This window comes from Homarus americanus, unplaced genomic scaffold, assembly GCF_018991925.1.
Source record: "Homarus americanus isolate GMGI-L3 unplaced genomic scaffold, GMGI_Hamer_2.0 scaffold48878, whole genome shotgun sequence".
NCBI classification, from domain to species: Eukaryota; Metazoa; Arthropoda; class Malacostraca; order Decapoda; family Nephropidae; genus Homarus; species Homarus americanus.
The window spans coordinates 1-20,950 of record NW_024757088.1 but is presented as its reverse complement, the minus strand read 5'-3'; the positions used below and the strand labels follow the sequence as shown (position 1 = coordinate 20,950).

At 43.8% G+C, this 20,950-nt stretch overlaps 1 protein-coding gene across 1 annotated transcript; it reads right to left on the bottom strand.

The window, feature by feature from the left end:
- Positions 1-4,595: 4,595 nt before the first annotated feature.
- LOC121857369 (putative protein TPRXL) lies at positions 4,596-18,518 on the bottom strand. Its single transcript, XM_042353377.1, has 4 exons — positions 17,998-18,518; positions 17,312-17,846; positions 6,545-6,563; positions 4,596-4,732 (listed from the first exon to the last, which is right to left on the bottom strand). Exons 1-4 carry the CDS (start codon positions 18,516-18,518, stop codon positions 4,596-4,598), a joined length of 1,212 nt encoding a protein of 403 aa, XP_042209311.1.
- Between the last annotated feature and the right edge of the window lie 2,432 nt (positions 18,519-20,950).

The following is a 20,950-nucleotide window of genomic DNA, read 5'->3' as shown; positions in this document are numbered from 1 at the left end:
ACATTGGTTCGGTCACAAAAATATGTAGCTGGTTCCTCCATGAGTCCAGAACTATTACTACCAAGAAGTATCTTTGACAGTTTTCTGTACTGAGAGCTTCTATGAGGCTGTGACCTCGAGTGTGGCAACCATATGCTAACTCCAGATATGTACACCCACCAAAAAAGTATCGTTTGCCATGGGGTTGATGTGATTCAAGACACTCTGAGCAATGTTACTCGAGCTGTTTCTGAATGCTTGGTAGTTCTACATCTGTGACCTTTGAGCATGAATGAGTATATATGTTTTCGAATGATGTGAAGCTTCTGAGGCTTCTGATCATATATTACATAATCAGAGTGGGTGTCATAAATGGACACCAACGCCACCATGCCAGTCATCAAAGGGGTCTTACATTGATTAGGGCAAGGAATTATTGGGGGAGACATCGCAAGATGTGAGAAGTGCTATTATTGCCCCTCACAATGAGTATACATTAGGGTGTGTCATACGGAGGCGAATTTTTTTTTTTTGAGTTTGAAAAATCGGCCCATGGTATTAATGATGTAGTTCTATGTGCAGAATCATGTGATATCTTCAGATTTGAAAAGTTTTCATTTTTTGCTAGGTAAATTTTAACTTGAAATCTTATGAGAAAATTCAGTATTCTACCCTTTTACTAACACCACCAAAGGTATGGTTAAAGTGAAGTAAATGTATCAGGTTAATTAAGAGATGAAAAAATGATCCAGAATAGTGAAACGAATGATCTTGACACATTTATTAAATTTAATATCTTTTAGGAAAACAAAAATCATCAAATACAAAAAACCGGTTTTACTTACTACGACCCGGTGTTGCTGCACACCATAGAGAACATGTCTTTCTTGCTTCTGTTTCTACTCATCACCTCCTTGCTGACCACCTGAGCTCGGATGTAGCCTTCCCTCCTCTCCTGGCTGTACACGTGACTGCTGGCCTCGCTCACTTGCTGTACACAACGCTCTATACTCTGGGTGTGTGAGGGCCAGGCAGGGACATGCATGGGGTTGTCCAGGAAAGCTCTGACTTGAACATTGGTGAGGCTGCAGGTAAGAGGGGGCTCACTGCCAGCCTGGATGTTATCCAGATCTATGAGATCAGTGAGGGTCTTGGCACCTACTGTAGATTGACTTCAGGAGTCTTCCTGACCCCTGAAGGAATCGTCACCAACTGATCTGTCATGCCCAGATCCTCTCATGTAAGTCTCATATCCAAGACCTTTTTTGACTGCCACTCTTCTTTCCTCCTCATCCTTACTGCAGAGCATTGTCTGCAGAACGTCTTCCTGGATGAGCATACCAGGAAGATCTCCCTGCCAGTCTGCTCCACAATCTGAACAACCTTCCTTGGCTGACTCAGGAGCTCAAGCTGGAAGAGAACATGCCTCTCGGACCTTCAGTGAACGATGACTTGACCTTGGTGTTGAACCAATTTGGCAAGTAGACACCACGATGAATTGGATTAACAAGTCTCAGGCTGTGGCTGGTTCCCTTTCAGTTTATGATGAGCGACCCAAATTCTGCAGAACCTGAGAGCTGCCAGAGCCACCCAGGAATGTGAGACTGGACCTATCTGCAGGTAAGCAAGTCTATCAGCCATGACCCCAGTTTTGATGGCACTGCAAATCATGTAACCATAGTACTGGTCAGTACTCAGGTCGTCAATGACAGTATGTGCAAGCTCAACGAGTGGAGGGCCAACTGTGATTTTTTCAAAGCTCGGATTTATTTCTAACTCAGTGGCAGAGTCCAGCATCTTGCCAAGAGGACCAGACCATCTGTTGTTTGAAAGCGTCTTGCCATCCAGCTCCTGGATCAGATGTCTGAGTGGCAACTCGTTGGTGTGGAGGTCACAAACAATCCAGACCAGCTTCCTCCCAATCTTCCGCTCTATCCACTGTATGACCTCCCCTTGCCACCCTGTGTACGTGTTGGTGCTGTCCCCTCCAATGGCCTGCAGGGTCTGGTCTACGTTCCTCTCTCTGAGCCAGTTCACAATGTTATCTGCCACTATCTCAGCTGGTTTCCTGATGTCACCTTTCTCTGGAGTGAAATTCCACAAATACTTCCCTCCTGGTTCACTGCAGCAGGAGTAGTGTTCCTCCTTCACCATGGCAGGGAACAACTTGTCAGAATCTCCAACTTTCATGAACACTTTAGTGTCATCCTTCTCCCATCAAAGAACAAACAATTGATTCCATTTTCTCTTATCCCCTTATCAAACTCCTCTTCTAGGTTACTGACAAGTTTCTCCTGAGCTCTCCTTACTTTGTTATGATCTATCACCAGGTGAACATCATCAGGTGTTATCAAACCACCGTCAACCCAGGCAGCTGTTGCTATCTCTGCAGTTTCTCTGGGACCAGTGTGGTGTCGCATGCTGGCCAGAGCTATGCTCGGGATATCTTTCCTATTTCGAATCTTATGCCTGGAAGGTTTGGAATCATTATTTTCTGGGTTAGGGTCAAAGTCACCATTCTCCTGGTCAGCACTCGGATCAGCCATGGGGAAGTCATTAAACTCTGAATCAGCTTGACTCCAATCATCGGCCTTTTTTACCTCACCCTGGGCCTTCTCAAGTCTCTTTTCCTCGGCAACTCTTCTCCTCTTGTCTCTCTGTGGCAGCCTCCTGTCTCTTGGACTCCGGAATATCTTGGCTAGAAATCCTTGAGGCCCCTACTGCCAGTCTTCTCTCTCTGTGCTTTGACAAATGCCAGTTCGATCTAGGAATCTTCAGTTCACGCTTACTGCAAACCACAGGAGATGTGGGCCTCGGATTTACAGTCACGATCATCCAAACTCAGGACAGAGAACAATTGGAGCTGCCACAAGTAATTATGTCAAATAACAGGTCAGTTGGCAGCAAAGCTGTCATAACTGCAGTTTTCTCTCCCAAGAGATATCTCTTGCCCTTTTCCCCAACTGGCTAGCAGTCTCTCACTAATCTTCTTCTGACTTGTTGTTATGACTGGAGGCTTAGACAGGCGTTAGCCAAGAGTGTACTGTGCCAAGACAGCTTTGGTCATATCACTGGCAATGTCTTTGTTTGATGTAAGTTCTTTGGTTCTTTTCACTGGTGCCTGATTAAAACACCGTATCTCAAAGCATCTCTCAATGTAGGCAACTCCGGCTAGGGAGCTCTCTCCCAGACCAAGATAGTGACTGAGATGGCTGGATTTTTGGTTCCTCGTCCCTGGCACAAGCAGCCATCCTATAATATCAACTTATAAATGCATCAGAATCTGAAACAGAAAAAAATATTGTTAGTTGGGTTGTTAAGAATGAAGTCAAGAAAGCAATGTTCACTATTTAATTGTAATGCACTAATGCAGCTGTACGTTAGATTTTCGATAAATTTCACGCTAAAATTTACCTAGCAAAAGGTTGCAAAATATTGAAACTGAAATTATTTTCTGCTTATATACACTAAAATCTACCAAAAAAGTGATGGGCCATTAGTTTTAGCTGATCTTCCCTCCTATGACACACTCTAGTATACATAAGTGAGATAGCACTGTGAACTGGCTGAATGAACCCACATTATCACGATGAGTTAGGCACCATGAAACAACTGGTGCCACACTGAAGCCTACAACAACAAATGTCTTACTATAGGTGAATAGGGGTTCTGTTGCCTGCAAGCTCCCTTGATTTAAAATCTTATTTTGGTGTTAAACCAATGCAATCAGTAGCATGGTAGATCCCATATAGACCAATATATTGTATAATGTTGTAGCTGTTCACTCTAGTATCAAGTACCATTTGCTTAGTCACTCTATATAAATCAGACATATGATGAACAACACGAGTAGGCATATTGTGAAACTCAGTACAGTACCTGCATTAATGAAACTCTGTTTTTTGAGGTCTGTCTCAGTTATGATATTCTGAAGCATTTCCATTTAATGTATACTATATTTCAGTGTTATTGTAATCATCAGTCAGTGGGTTGTCTACATATGCCTTGCTTCTACCCAACATGATATATAAATTAATACCTGTATAGCTTAATGGATTTCTTGTTATATTGAAGTACAGTATTTAGCATGCCATACAAGGATGACTCCCTCCCCCAGTCGTAGCCCCATCTCTACCTGTTGCTGGTATGGCGAGCAGGAGTACCAACTTACTATGATGCACTAGGGATCATATCAAAGCATTTCGTCAAGCACTTCAAAGTGTATTGACAGAAAATATAACAATACTTTTTGGGGACTGTACATTTGACTGTGAAACGCCCTTGGCACTAAAAAAATTAAATTAAATAACTCCATTTCTTTCTGTAATATAAATTAGGCAAGTTTAGATGTTCTAATCTCTCTTGATAAGTGACATGTCTGAATGCTGACATAAGTTTACCAGCCCTCCTTTGAACATTCTTGGAGATCAGAATTACTACACGAGGTAACATTACACTTTTGGAAAGCTTTATGAGAGATGAACCATCTAAGTACTGTATGTGTAGAATGTACAAAGAAGTCTCCTACTAGTTAACTAGCAAGACTCATCTTTTTCTTACAATGATCTGAGAACTTTAGTTTATTGTTAACATAAACATCCAGATATTTCTCACATCTAGTTTCTGTTAGGGAACATGTTTTCATCATGTAAGGACATGCGATACTCTTCCTTGCCATTAGTAGGACCAAGGTGCATCCTCTTGCATTTTGGAAATTTTAATCTCACCAGGCCTGAGGCTGACAGAGATTGTTCTGTAATGTTTCACAGTTCAATAGATTTTTAATATATCTGAATAACTTGGTATCATCTGCAAACATTTTATGGAAGAATGAGTTGCAACTAGCCAACCCTAGCAACGGAGTCAAGAAACCGGCAAGTTCCCACAGGTTTACTTCCGGCAGCTGTGTATAGAGGCTCGCACTCTCTCCATCGAGATTCATTCTGCCCTACGTTCCTGAACACGCAACACCTCCTCCAAGCAAGCTCCTCGCTGTCCAGGTCTCATTCAACCTGGAGGACAGCAACACGAAACATCTCCTCTAACGAAACTCCTGCACAGATACCTCCTCAAGCACGCTACTCACTGAACGTGTCTCTTGACCAAGCTTCTCACCACACAGCATCTCCAGCACCAGACTGTCTTGTATATAAGATATTTTATATAAGAAAACCACCACCTAGAGTTTCCATCCATCCATCCTGAGTGTTGGACAACATAATATCACAAAACCCTACAGTACATCCTAGAGTGCTAAGAGAGTTGTGCAACGAGTTTGCAGAGCCCCCGAAGATCCTGTTCTGTAAACGCCTGGATGAACAAATGGTCCCCAGTGAATGGAAAGTGGCTTATGTGAGTCCTATCTTCAAGAAGGACGATCGTCACTCCACGAAACAACCTTGTAAAGTATTGCCAACACGGTTTTATGCTGGGACGCTCCTGCTTAACACAATTGCTCAAGGTATTGGATATTTGGACCCATATTCTGGAACGGGGTGGTAATATCGACAATATTTACCTAGATTTTGCCAAGGCTTTGGACAGTGTACCTCATGAAAGGCTGAAAATCAAACTGGAAGGGTACGGAATTCGGGGAAATGTCCTAGAGTGGATAGAAGACTTTCTACACGACCGCAAGCAGTGTGTGGTGATTAATGGCACGAAATCATCATCTGTACCCGTCACAAGCGGGGTACCACAGGGCAGTGTGTGGAGTCGCTGTTTGTTTGTTTCATAAATCGAGTTGCTACTCAAAAAAACGGATCGTTTTAAAAAAACTTTGCAAAAAAAACAGGGGCCAAGAAAATCACTTTTGCAAATTTGTGTTTTATTTAGCATTTATTGTGTCTTAAATGAAATGTTAGTTATTTATTCATAGTTAAAGAGTTCATTATCTACTAATTTAACTATATAAACATGTTAATAATGCCCCAGATAGCTATAGAAGCATAATTTCTTGATTGCAAAAAAAAAAAAAAAAAACTGCTTAACAGAACATGTTCTTTGCAAATTTGTGTTTTATTTTTCATTTATTGTGTTTTAAATGAAATGGAAATTATTTATTCAAGGTAAAGGGTTTATTATCTACTAATTGAACTATAAACATGTCAAGCATGCCCCAGCAACCTCTAGAAGCATAGTTTCTAGATTGCATCCCATTCCAGAAAACATATTTACAAACATTTATAATATTTTTTTTACAAAATTCACATTTATATCAATAAACATTTAACTTAATCACCCATAGTTATCATATTGTATTATCTTTATAAACTATCTGTACTTTTATTATTAAGTTTTTAAATATTGCAATTAATTTGTATGCTTATACTATCAAAGAGGCATTACTATATATGTGCTACAGTAGTAAATTATAGTTAATTAATAATTTAAGTTAGATATAGGGCTAATAATAATTGATGTTAAGATTAGCATTAAGGAAAATTTTAAAAAATTTGCAAAGTGTATAACGTTTTTACAAATAAAGCATATTTATATTCCTTTCATAACTACTAGCCTATTATATAAAGTTATACAGTAGGGTGATATTAGCTAGCTTACATGCCTTTGGGTACAGGAGTCACCTGAGGGGAGACCTTAAAGAAATAATTCTTAATACATTTATAGTCACCTAAGGTAGCTTTCTGTCTGCATGCCATAAAAAGGCCAGTAAGGTTTATACCCACTAGCGTAGCTAGGGGTGGGGGGGGGGTGGGTCCGCCCCAGGCGGCACTTTTGGGTCTGCTCATCACCCATATCTGCAGCTACTGGAGACGTTAATCCATCCCTTTGTATCGGCGGCAAGTTAATCCTTGTCGTGTCTGACCTAACACCTGACCCACATCATCACGGCCACGTCATGAGCTACACCCTTGCTATGAGGCCCCCCGCCACACACACAACCTGTAACCTGTTGAGGATTAAGGAAACAACTTCAAACAAGTACGCCAGTGAGCTCATGTGGTGTGGGTCAGGTGTTAGGTCAGATACGACGAGGATTAACTTGCCGCCGATACAAAGGGAAGGATTAACGTCTCCAGTAGCTGCAAAACCATGCAGTCTCGGGTCATATCAGTTCATGTACAGCCGACCAATCCACCAGTTACAAGCAATTCACTTCAGTTCTGCACAAGTCTCCATCGTGACAAGACGAGGGGAGGCTAGACGACTTTTAAGTTCTCTTGTGTTTTCGATCCAGTTATTTACTTCGTTGGAAGACATAATACTATAAGGTAAGAAATATTAAAGTATTGGTTAAAAAATATTGATGTGACTTGCTGCGGTACTGAGATTAAATATTAAGATTTTGTTTCACAGCATTGCGATTTTATACTAAGACACTATCCTCACTGGGGTACAGACAAAAGCCCCCCCCGACAAAAGCCACCCAGACAAAAGCCCCCCAGACGAAAGCCACCCAGACGTGGAAAGAAGGCCCCCTTGAACTTTTGCAGTTTATTCAAAAGTATAACCTTGGGAACTCGGTTCCAAATATAGTAATAATGCTGAGGATTTTCCTCACAATTGCTGTTAGTGTTGCTACCTGTGAGAGGAGTTTTCGAAACTAAAACTGATCAAGAATTACTTAAGATCTACTATGAGCACCTTGCGGTTGAGAAATCTTGCCATACTGTCTATAGAGCGACAATTGACAGATAAAATAGTTTTTGACAATGTCATTGAAGAATTTGCCAACAAAAAAACAAGAAAAGTTACTTTGTAGAAAGTTGTAGTTTTCATTTCAGAAATAAAGATGGTCCTAATTTTTTACACTTTTTTACTTTTTTCCCTATCCTATATGTCGTTTTTGCTTTTTGTTTAACTGTTACTTATAAAGTTTAAGTATGTTTGGGGTGTATTTAAAGCATACTATATTTGAGTATGTGAAAGTAAAGTTGTAGTTTTAATTTCAGAAATAAAGATGGTCCTAATTTTTTACACTTTTTTACTTTTTTCCCTATCCTATATGTCGTTTTTGCTTTTTGTTTAACTGTTACTTATAAAGTTTAAGTATGTTTGGGGTGTATTTAAAGCATACTATATTTGAGTATGTGAAAGTACAGTAATATTATAATGGTACACAAACTATTTAATATATATATATATATATATATATATATATATATATATATATATATATATATATATATATATATATATATATATATATATATATATATATATAAATAAGAGTGAGTCACTGTGCAATATGAATTTTTTGTGGGGGCACGGCAAACTCAAGGGCCGCCCCGGGCAGCACACACTCTAGCTACGCCACTGTTTATATCTTCCCACCTGCAGGTCATAAAAACACATTAGCTAATGTTTATTGGACCTATACCGCTTATGACCTAGATATCTTCACATCTCTAGGTCATAAAAACACATTAGCTAATGTTTATTGGACCTATACCGCCTATGGCCTAGATCTGCAGGTCATAAAAATCCAATTAAATTTTATTGGGCCTATGGTCCACCAGCACAGAGCAGACCAGGTCAATGTTTCTATTTTCCATAAGTTTTGGCCTTCATTAAACTTAGCTATACAAGATCTAAATTTTGAATATAGAGTAGCTACTTATTTTAAATTTGAAACTCATTTGCTTTTTAATTAAATTCATCATAAATTATTTAGTTTAAAATTCAAACAATTTAATGTAACTTGAAATATTTACAAATTTTAATAAATTCATAACTTTGCATTTGTTTTGAAATAACAGTTCTAACATATTTATAATGTGTGAAATCTCAAAGTTCTGTTTGGGTTTTCTTTGGTCACATAGTAGGCTATTACCTCAACCAATCATATCATTTGCTCCACCCACATGTAGGCCTATGTCCAATAAGGTAATAATATTTCTAATAATTGTCAAGTTGTCCAATGATATTAACTTTGTTTCAAATTATCAAATCATATTCTTTTTTTGTCATCTTGCTCCACCCATGGAATAATCTATATATAGGCTTGGCATTGTATTTTCTAGTGTTATATTTAACCTTATATTGTCTCATTCAGCAGTAGCTATATTATTTGGAAAATAAGAATTTATTGAAAACATGCCTGGAAGAAAGAAGAGTGCTGTGGCCAGTCTTTTTAAAAACATCTCAGGGGACTCAAAACTCCAAGGTAAAATGCAATTTTTGCAACCTAATTTTGGCAAAAAATAGCACACGAATGGCCAAACATATTGAAAAGTGTAATAAATGTGGTGATAACATTAAACTGAAATACAGTCAACCCTTGCTTTACGCGGTCCCACATTCCGCGTTTCCACGTTAACGCGGTGCCCTGCCAGAACCTAACGTGCTCACATTACGCGGTGCGTGAACCCCATTACGCGGAGTGTGTCTGGCACGACGCTATTTTTAGATTCGCCCCACCCGCCTGCCTGCCTGTGCTCTCGCCTCTCCTTCCCTCCTCCTAGGCAAGCCGCGCGGTAAGGTTGCGCAGTGTGTCTTTGTTGCGTTATCACTGACGTCATATGACGTATTGGACTGTGATTGGCCATGCATCCCTACCCCCCTCTGCTGCTAGCTGTAATTGGCTTAAAGTATTATGACGTGTCCACCCGGGGGAGGGAGGGAGGGAGGAAAGACGATGCTTGACCTAGCCGCGCCAGTTTCATCCCTCCACGCCAAACCGTGTAAACGTGTATCCATTGTTCTGTAAAATGGCTTCCGCCGGACCACCGCCCCCAGAGAGAAACCTTTCCTTACCTGGACCCAGCGGCACTGTAAAATGGCTTCCGCCGGACCACCGCCCCCAGAGAGAAACCTTTCCTTACCTGGACCCAGCGGCACTAAGCCAAAGAAGACACGACGTTCCTTAAGCTACGAGGTGAAGTATACCATCATCCAAGAGTTGGAGAAAGGAACAAGGCAGGTTGATTTGGCGCGCCAGCATGGTGTGAATGAATCTACGATTCGAACAATAAAGAAGGATGCAGCCAAGATAAAGGAGCACATGAAGATCACAAAGTCTACAGGTGCTTCTATGATCAAGTATTTTCACAACCAGGTGCTTCTAAAGACAGAAAAATTACTTGTGAGGTACTTGGTGCGTCAGGCGCGACGGAACATGGCGGTCGACACGCGCTCTGTTAAGGAGTACGCACGTGAACTGTACATTGCAGTGGCACGAAAGATGGGAATTACAGAGCCCAAACCCTTTAATGCTTCCTCTGGGTGGTTACAGAGGTTTAAGATCCGGAACAAGATCACCAATATAAACATTGGTGGTGAAGAAGCGAGTGCTGACCGTGCTGCGGCTAGGGAATTTCCTCCGTTTTTACGTGAGAATATGGAGAAAGGACAGTACACCGACGACCAGGTGTTTAACATGGACGAATCTGGTCTTTTCTCGAAAAAGCTACCTTCCAAGTCCTTCGTTGTAAAGAATGCCAGCAAGATTCGGGGCCGGAAGATGCAGAAGAAACGCATCACCGTCCTGTTTACCACCAATGCCTCCGGAACCTGTAAGCTCAAGTTATCGGTGATCCACACAGCACGCAAGCCGCACGCCTACAAAACCATGGACATGACCAAGCTAAATGTCCACTGGCTGACCGCAAGTAAGGCGTGGATGTTCTCTACACTGTCCCTCTCCTGGTTTGATGGCTGTTTTGTTCCTGATGTAAAGAAATTCTGTGAGCGACAGAATGTGCCATTCAAGATTTTGTTGCTGCTGGACAACGCACCAGGACACTCGCCCCTACTGTTAGATCGTCACCCCAACGTAAAAGTGGTCTTCCTTCCTCCCAACACTTCGTCTATATTACAGCCCATGGACCAAGAGTTAATCTGTAATGTAAAAGCTGCATTCTCTACGAAAAAATACAAACTCCTGAACGACTACACCAACACCAGGGAAGAGTTGCGTAACCTGAATGACACCACCACCGATAGCAAGAGCGAAGAAGATGAGGATCAACAGTTGGCACAGCAAAAAATACTGTTCAAACAATTCTGGAGAGTATTTAACATCAAGAAAGCTGTGGACTTCTTGGTGGAGTCATGGGATCAGCTGTCTATTGCTACAATTCGTCACGCATGGAGACATGTGTTGCATGGAATACCAGGTGAGAGGAGGAGTTAATCTGTGACTGGTGAGGTTCAGACTGTTGCAGTAGCAGTGGACCTTGCCAGAGAAGCTGCGCAGTGTTTTACAGTTCCAGGCTTCCCCGAGACCACCAACGACGACATCATGGAGGTGATAATGGAACCTGATGTGACTACCGAGGAGATGTTACATGATGATGACGACGTCAGTAAAGAGGCAGGTGGTGCGTCATCCCAAGAAGAACAACACTTATCCCATAGTAATGTTAGGGATGCCATCGAGTGTATCGAGAAAGCCAAGCTCCTCCTTTCCGACGACCCTGACGCAAACAGGTATGAAATCTTCACTACCCAGCTGTTGCAGACTATGGAGCCCTACATCAAGGTGTATCACGACAACATCAACACCAGCCGTCAGCAAAGCATAACAGATTTCTTCGCCCGCAACCCACCACAGCCAGCCCAAGCCAGTGATAGTTGTTATTGGGTGTTCTGGGTAATAAGTTCTATATACAGGAGAGAACACAAACACCTGTATAGTTTTGTAGGTTCGGTTTACTGGATAAGAGTATGTACACAGAGGTGGGTAGCACTGCTCCCTAGCTAAGCTCTTGGTCAACTGCTATAGACGACGTATGGCAAGTGATACATTAGCAGCTTCCATACGTCGCCAGGCACATTAATTAAGCATGTGGGATATGGTAATAACATTGCCACACGCTGCTAGCTAGGCTGAATAAATAATACAAATGGAGCACATACATAATATACATACATAATATAATCCAGCATACATAATATACATACACCTCCCTCCCCCCTATACGCTCATAGCAAAGTCTTGAGCGGACCTTTTCTTCTGGATCCGTTCTGAGCGTCGAGGGACTTCATCACTGGGAAGGGTATGGGACTCAACACTGGTGGCGGGGTCAGCAGAAGGCATTGTTACGGGGCGGAGAAAACGGCGGTTCCTCCACCACACACGACCACTGGGTAACCGCACCTGGTAGTCCCGTGACCTGCCGAGACCCATGACTACGCCTACTTTGTCCCAACGTAGGGAGGTCGGGTCCTGAACACGGACTTAGGTGCCGACACTCAACCTGGGGAGAGAACTGGCGTGGTCGTTGTAGCGGGCGACGACGTCCTGAACACGTTCGGCGGCTCGGCGATCACAATCCTCTGTCTTGGCCTGCCACTCCTTGGAGAAGGATTGAGGGTGAGCAGGGACACAAGAACGAAGGGGGCGTCCATACAAAACCTGGGCAGGAGCGTCCGGTGAAGTTAGGTGTGTTGGAGTTCTCAGAAGACCCCGGTCGAAGGCCTCGAGTCAATGTTCCCAGAAGGCCACCTTAAGGATGAGGTGCTTCAGGGATTTGACAGCAGCCTCAGCGTGGCCCGTTGGACTGCGGGTAATGGGGCGATGACAACACATGCCGGACTCCCCATCGGTCAAGGAACACAGCAAAGTCCCGGCTTGTGAACTGGGCCCTCCGTCGGTTCGCAGGCGCACAGGAACGCCCACGTCACGGAAGTAGTGGCGGAACTTGCTGATGGTGGCGGCAGACGTCGTGTCATTACCGCACTTGATGACAACCGGCCAACCAGAGAGACGGTCGACGATAACAAGGAAGGACTTTCCTGACACACAGAAAAAGTCGGCCGACACAGACTCAAAGGGGCGGGTGGGGTTGTCGTCACTCATGAAGGGTTCCTGCTGCTGGCTGGGTTGTAATACTTGGCAGGGCTCACACGCACGGACAACATTGGAGATGTCGGAGTTGATGCCGGGCCAGAACACAGTCTGTCGTGCACGTCGTTTGGTGGCCTCAGCTCCACGGTGGCTGTCGTGAAGGCGAGCCAAGGCGTGGGGACGTGATGCAGCAGGGACAACTACCGAAGGAGAGGTGTCACTGGCCAGAGGTAGGGGTAGGGCGGCAGCAGGGTAGTTGCTGCTCCCTTCGTGCACCCTGTTGGCGTGTCTTACCTCAAGAATAGGTTTGGGGAAGTCCTGGGAGATGATGGCCAACTCTTGACAATGTCTGTAGGACAGCAAAGGAGTCGGGACACCGTTATGCACGTCAATCCAGGCCTGACACGACCTGTTGCCAAAGGTGACATGTGCATAGAGTGAACCCAGGGCTGGGGCCATCTGTGAACCATCTGCCGTGACGCAGAGGTCCTCGGGAGGCGGTCCTAGATCGCTTGGAGAGAGCCCCAAGCATCGCAAATGCTGGGGACCGATGACTGTAGCATCAGCGCCGGTGTCGGGCAACATCTGAAGACGGGATGACACACCGCCGTAGGTCACGATGACGCTGATGTACTGGGGGACTTTGGTCCTGGGATGCGAGGAGTACACATTCCTAATATGGCTCCAGCGTTGTCCAGGGTCGTCGTGCCTCTGATTGGGAGACTGTGGGCGGCCCTCACTGGTAGAAGGGCGCCGAAGCTTCCGCCGACGCTGTCCCTTGGGTTCGTGGGTAGGGCAACACTTGTCATAGTGGCCCAGACGACCGCACACATTGCACTGTACGTACTTAGCTGGGCACCGCACTGTGAGCGACCAGTGGCCCATACGGTCACAACTGTTGCAGGTAGACTGAGCAGCTGGACACACCTGTGTTCCGTGGTGCTTACCACAGTTGTTACAAAATGAACCGGGCGTGGACGTGGTGGGCGAAGGCGTAGGAGCAGACTTCTTGTCCTTCTTGTACCGGGACACAGCGCGTACAGCTGTAGGGGGAGCTCGGATGGCAGAGGTGGCACACCTGGCAGCCTCATAGGAGCGACATATCGTCAACACATCCTGAAGAGAAGAGGAAGAGTCGAGGGAGGTGAGGCGTTGGACAAGTTCCTCATCCTTAACACCCATCAAGATCACCTGCTTCAACTGGGTCTCCTCGCACTGCTGGTGGTGGCCTAAACATATATCTACCTCTTCCGAGGCTCTCTTAAGACGTACATAAAAAGCGTCAAAAGACTCACCCTCCATCTGTCTGCAGCTAAACAATTCCCTCCTGCGCAGAGCCTCATTCTGCTGTCCTTTGATGTGCCGTTGTAGAACGTCCAGTACCTCCCAGCAGATGTAGCTTAGAAGAGGGTTAAAATGTTTGAACTCACAGCATGAGCTGGATGAGTTGTTTAGGCTGTGACAAACTCTGGAGATCCACCATTGTAGCATAATCAGCCCACCGCCGCCGCCATTCGCGACAAGTCTGGAAATTTACATCAGGCTCCAAGATGGGCGGTGTTTGAGCTGCTGCTTTAGGTGGGGCTGGGGGGCGTGAAGGAAGCATGGACGAGGTATCTGAACCATTCAGTACCGAGGCAGTGTTAGAGCCAGGGGCTTGGTTAACAGTGAGGCGAGATATCAAGGCTTCAAACCGTGCACTGTCTTCCATTCTCCGTTGGTGGTCTCGTTCTGCCTCTGCTTGCCTTCTGTGCTCATCCGCCAAACGTCTGTGAGCTTCATCCTCGCGTCTCTCATCTCTCATAAACTTCATTAAGGCAATTATCTCTGGAGATAACGCTGAATGTTGAGGTGAAGGGCTGCGCGATGTTGTGGGAGCTGGGCCGGCCTGGTCATCCATCTCTGCGGGACTATCATCCGCTTGACTCATCCAGGCGCTGGCTCCACGGCTACGTAAGGCATGAGACATAACTACTTCATCTGTGTACTGTGTCTTAAATCAGTGTTGACCGGTCAGCCCGTCGTATCAACAAGATTTCAGACAAAAAATTTAATTAAATACACACAGATAAGTAGGTTATATATATAAAATATATATAAGAGAGCCGCGCGGTCAGCAAGTGTTAGTACATGTATGTGTGTGTGTCCCAGGCAGGCAGAGCGTCTCGCCCCAGCTGTGAGGGGGGGTGGAGGCGGCGCTGTGAGGGAGGGGGGTGGAGACAGGAGTAGCTCAGTCGCTCTCTGTAAACGGTCAGAGGAGGGTGCGCTGAGCTCTACACCCCACAAATGCCCAGAACATGCCGTATACCTTGGAAATCCGTTCGAACAAGGTCACACATGAATGGCACGAAACACACAATGCACTTAACACTTCACAGAAAATCACTGTCACTGACACTGCTCAAAGTTGCGAAATTCTTCGAGGGATGACGCGGGGTTGACACAAAGGCGGGAGTCATAAGCCGCATAAGCCGGCTTTCCACAAACTTGCACTAATCACTCGTAATAATCCAGTAAGACTACGCACTGCGCCATGTTAGGTGTTCTGGGTAATAAGTTCTATATACAGGAGAGAACACAAACACCTGTATAGTTTTGTAGGTTCGGTTTACTGGATAAGAGTATGTACACAGAGGGGGGGTAGCACTCCTCAGCTAGGCTCCTTGTCAACTGCTATAGACGACGTATGGCAAGTGATACATTAGCAGCTTCCATACGTCGCCAGGCACATTAATTAAGCATGTGGGATATGGTAATAACATTGCCACACGCTGCTAGCTAGGCTGAATAAATAATACAAATGGAGCACATACATAATATACATACATAATATATAGTCCAGCATACATAATATACATACAATAGTGACAGTGAAGATGACTTTGAGGGATTTGTCAGGATAGCCCTGACAACTGTAAGTGACAGTGATGGTGATGCACCTAGTAATGGTGATTCACCTGAGTGCCAGTAGCCTGCCCTCTGCCTCGGAACCAGCCTCCATCCCCGTACGCCGACCCATCTCGTCTACTAACATAAGTGTTCCACCTAGCTTTTAGTTTTCTAACCTTTATTTTTCCTATGTTAACCTTTATTTTTCCTAACCTAACCTCTTCTATATTATTTGTTTTTTCATACCATCATAAAGTTAAGATAAAATTTTTACTACAGCATAGTTGTGTGTCGTCAAAAAGTGGAGTTTGGGGGTCGGCCCGGACTCTATTTCAATTAATCCCATATGTTATGTTATTCACTTTACGCGTTCCTCACTTTCCGCGGGACCCTGTGGGTTACATTAACCGCGTAAAGTGAGGGTTGACTGTATTTAAATACTGAAAAAAAGACAGAGGAAGGTGATTCTGATGAGGAAACTATTTGTGAGTCACCTGACTCACCAAAAGCAATGGATGTCAAAATACCTGCTAAGTCACCTAAACCAACTAGTAGTGTTTTGGAGTGTGCAGAGAAGGACCATCCACCTGTTAGTTCATATTTTCGAACTACACCAACATCTACATACAGAGCGACAACACCCACCTCAAGTAGACCAACAACACCAGATGATCCTCCTTCAAGACCAAGTTCCTCCTCACAAGTAAAGAGAAAATCCCTGTTTACAGCGACACCCCAGAAGAACAAAATTAGTTCTTACATATACAAGGATCAGATGACGAATGAACAGATCGTGAGCATTATAAAATAATGCCGTTAATATCATTCTTGTATAATTTATGGATTTTGAAAAAATGAGTTACAGTTTCACAGCTTTAAATGTCTAGAATTTGATCCAACTTGCATAAATCTAAATAACTTGAAACTATCCTCTAATATTTATTTTCTGTTACAGGATCAGTCTCAACTTGAAGTAGCTCGCGCTGTTTATGGAACAGGATGTTCATTGAGAATGGTTGAACACCCACTGGAAAATTTTTTTTGAAACATTGCAGCCAGCTTTTAAACTTCCTAACCGTGACGATGTCAAACTCTCTTCTTGAGAGAGTATATGAGGAAACTGTTACAACAGCTAAAGAACAAGTAACAGCAGCTTCTAGTGTGGCAATACTATGTGATGGTTGGACTAATATAAGGTAATATAATGGGTTGTTTGATGTATCTAGCTAATTACTGTATTTAAATTACAAACAGTATAACATTTTGATAAAAACATCATATCTACTGGCATTTGTTCTAATCTAACATTAGTATCTATCTTATATAAAAGAAGTTAAATAGTTGTTTTTATTTGTTTTGCAGAAATGAGGGAATCATTAACTTTGTTATTACAGTGCCCAGGCCCATATTTTGGAGCAGCACTGCAACAGGTTTGTTCACATTCATGTCTCACTCATATGGTGTCAGTGTCACCTAACAAAAAACTGAAAAACAATAAATTTAGCTTGATGTCTTATATCACAAACAATTTTATTTTGAAAATCTTTTTACTGTTAAATTACTGCGCTACTTATTTACAATAGCTAATTCCATTTACTTCTTAAATCTTGGTCATTTGATAACTTGTCCACACACCACTGAATGGCTTTGGCTCAAGTGGGATGAATATATTGTTAACAATTAATAAATTACAGCAGGAGAGCTGTAGGCCGAGCGGCTGCGGTAGCTATGAGGCAGCGACCTTTGGCTAACGTGGCCGCTGGGATGCCGAAGACCATCTGGGCGTTTGGGCGTACCCCCGGGGGTGGTGGCGGGGGTACTGTTGGGAGTGGTGGCAGAGGACCCCTTCGAGACAGCGTGACCGTCACTCCGTGAGGGAGACACAAACCTAACAGGTGTGGAGGTCCCGCTGGTGGCAGGGCTGAGTCCCGTCAAGCGACTGAGGCTGCCCACACTGCTGCTGCCCCCACACTGGTACAGCGTCCGTCCACTGTTCTTGTCTTGTGGTCTAGCGTGCTGGAGACAGTTCTCTTTGGTTCTTAGTTGCGCCTGGCCATCCAGTAATGTTGATCCGCAAGTGCTGTTACTGACATTAGCAGAGATGTTGGAGGACGAGTAGCTCCTAAGCCTGTAGTCCAATATTGACGACGGCAACGACTTGTAGCCACTCTCGGGGCTCTGTAAGCTTTTGCTCAATGACTTGTGTGTCCGTTTTTCACTAGTACGACTGTCCGATGTCAGACTTTTTAGTCGTATTTCTTCCAGCGTGGCGCGCTGAAACAAAGCTTCCAGGTAAGCCAGTTTGCTAACGTTAATCTTGTGTGCCGCGCGGATACGGTTCAAGCCGTTGTTGAACCTCGTGTTTTCACTAATCTTGCCCATAGTGGGTCAGCGGCCTGAGGGTGTCATCCAGGGTGTGGTCACCGTTCAAGACGGGCGTCGTCTGTGATCTGGGGAGAGACGCCCTGATTCTTCTCGGGGCGGGAGCTGGGTCTATGTCATCATCACCCCGGGTATCCTCTGACAGCGGCGGGTTGCTGCTCTGCTCGGACCCAGAACTCTCCTCGTAGCCGGGACTTGCCTCCTTCCGGCTCGTGGCACCCGAAGTGGCGCCAGAGTCCTCGGAATCCGACGACCGTTCGCCGTTCACCAGGCCCAGGCGACCGCCGCCGTTCTCCTGCTGTCTGGCCGTACCGTTATACTTGAGGGTGTTGTTGTCGTAGCCGTCGGCAAGGCGCTTGGAGCTGCCGTTGTGGAAGAGGGCGACGAAGCTGGGCTCGTCACCACACACGACGGGACTAGGCAGGAGGCTGCTGGTGCGGGAGGGGGCGGAGGTGTCGGAGGGTTTCTTGTTCCCCTGGCGTTCCCCGGAAGGCCGCCGCCCCGTCTCCTGGGTCATGGGAGCAGACAGACAGACAGACAAACTCCCCAATTGATTTGTAAATAACCACAGATTATTAGTACTATTGTGATAATGCTAGCTGTTTCCTTAACGAGGTAGTTGGGATCGTTAGTGCTATATCCTGTTATCTTACTCAGGTGATTACAGGAGGCAGGTGATTAAAGGTACAGTTTCAACGTGATTCTGACGCCATATTGTTATTTTTTAGTGTGTGAGGAGGAGAGATACAGAAAAAGATAGTTAAAGGGAGAGCGAAAGAGAGTGAGAGAGAGAAAGAGAGAGTTAACCAGGAATAGGTGGAAGAGGAACAAAGGAGGAGAGAGAGTGAGACAGGTAAGTAGGAAAAGGAGATAGACAGGTAGGGAGAGAATGTGTGTGTGTTGGAGGTAGTGTAGGAGAGGTTTGTCATTCGTTACTACTGTATTGTATTTATTTTTTTATTTCAATGTTTATTCTTGTTCAATTTCTCTGATTTATCTTTACGATTCATATTGTTCTGTCTTCGTCTGGCTGGAGGATATAAACCATGTAGGAAGCGATCATTATACATGTCTCAGTCAGCTTAGTAGCTTTAAACCTAACCTAACCTAACGTCATGTAACCTAACCTAACGTAACCATATAGGAAGCCTTCATCACACACGTCTTGTGGCGTCAATCTCATCACCAAACTACTCAAGGCTTTAATCCCGGGCGGCCGTCAGGAGATCTCTTGTCCAAACACTCTTCAGGCGGCAACAACCAGGTGGAGGCCAGGTGGTGGCTGGGACCTCCTGGTGGTGGTCTGAGAGAGATCCTCGACGATAGACAGCACATCGTACGTACTTTTATGCCCCGCCACCATTATGGAAGAGGCATATACTCTTGTCTGTCTGTCTATACAAATCTTCATACAGTACAGTCGGCCCTTAATATTCGCGGGGGTTAGGTAACAGAGATACCCGCGAATGTTAAAAATCCGTGTACTATTGCTGCCCCCCCCCCTAAAAAATCCCTGGCCCCCCATGTCCTTATTTACCGTATATACCTGTGTTTAGTTCGAGTTTTTAAGACCAAATTATTTGGCAAAAATTGGGGGTCGACCTCTAAACGGGTAATAGTTTCGTTAGGTTGAAAAATATTTACCAGTAACTACCAGTAAACAATGGAAACGATGCACCAACACACCACCCGCTGTGAGTGTCGGTACAGTTGCCAGGGCAGATCTCTTGCGAGCCCAAAGTAGCCAAATCCATGGTATGGTAGCACAGGACGATGTAAAACAAAGTATTCATTTATTAAAGTTAATTTATAGATACTGGACATAAATTTTTGTTCAATACATTTGAAACATCAATCTTTGTTAATTAAATTTGAAACAAGAGAAAACTACGATACTGGATTTTCATTAAAATTACATCACAAGTATATTTTACCTTAACTGACTGAATGAATATATTCTCGGAAATAAATATGGAAATGTAATATTTTTGCTGGAATGACGTACATATTATAGTGGGAAGTGGGATAAAATCATGAGGAAAGACTTTCGCTCTCTTTCGTTGTTCAAAATATTTTACCGTAATCGCTTTTCGAATGGTTTTCAGTTAAAAAACTGTTGTACTCGTACTGTATTACAATAATATTTTATCCTATCATTAGCCTTATAATCCCACAACTGAAAACCATTCGAAAAGCGATTACGGTAACATCTTTTGAACAAAAGAAAGCGAAAGTCATTGCTTTCGTCACTTTCCACTGTAATACGTACATCATTTCAGCAAAAATATTACATTTCCATGTTCTCAGAAATAAATGGTACTTTTGTTGAAACGTAATGTACAGTATTTAACATTAAAATGCAAAAATAGCTATAAAAACAATTAATACACCCGTAATGTACTGGCTGGCATCTCCACTCGTCCCTGCTCCCGCCAGTCACCTCCTCCCTGCTCTATCCCTCCGCCTCGTACCCGCTCTATCCCTCCGCCTCCTCCACATCGTCACTACTGTTGTATTATAATAATATTCTATCCTAATTGACTTGAATAAATACTACGATACCATATTTCTGAATATTTTCATTAAAATCATTCCAAATCATTTTCCTTGCCACCGTCTGCAGCACGACACAGCTTCTCCCAGTCCTCTCTTTGAACAGGGCAAGAGGGTACGTGTTTTTCGAATCGTTTTCAATTAAAAAAATGTTACATCACACGTATATTTTACCTAAACTGCGCCTGAATGAATATATTCTTAGAAATAAATAGTAATTTTGCTGAAACGTGATGTATTTCAATGTAAAATAGGATAAAATACATGAGGAAAACAAAAGACTTCACCTAACCTTCCAATGTCCAAGAGATGTTACTCGTTTTTTTAATAGTTTTCGGTTAAAATACTGTTATATTACAATGATATTATATTCATACTGTGCTTGATATAATACAT

What these genes read in the sequence shown, in the direction of transcription:
- LOC121857369 (XM_042353377.1), bottom strand. Translation starts at nt 18,518, where the DNA reads ATGACCCAGGAGACGGGGCGGCGGCCTTCCGGGGAACGCCAGGGGAAC. An exon ending in AGGCCGCTGACCCACTATGG is followed by an intron (nt 17,847 to 17,997) that starts GCAAGATTAGTG and finishes GACATCGGACAG; the next exon opens with TCGTACTAGTGAAAAACGGA.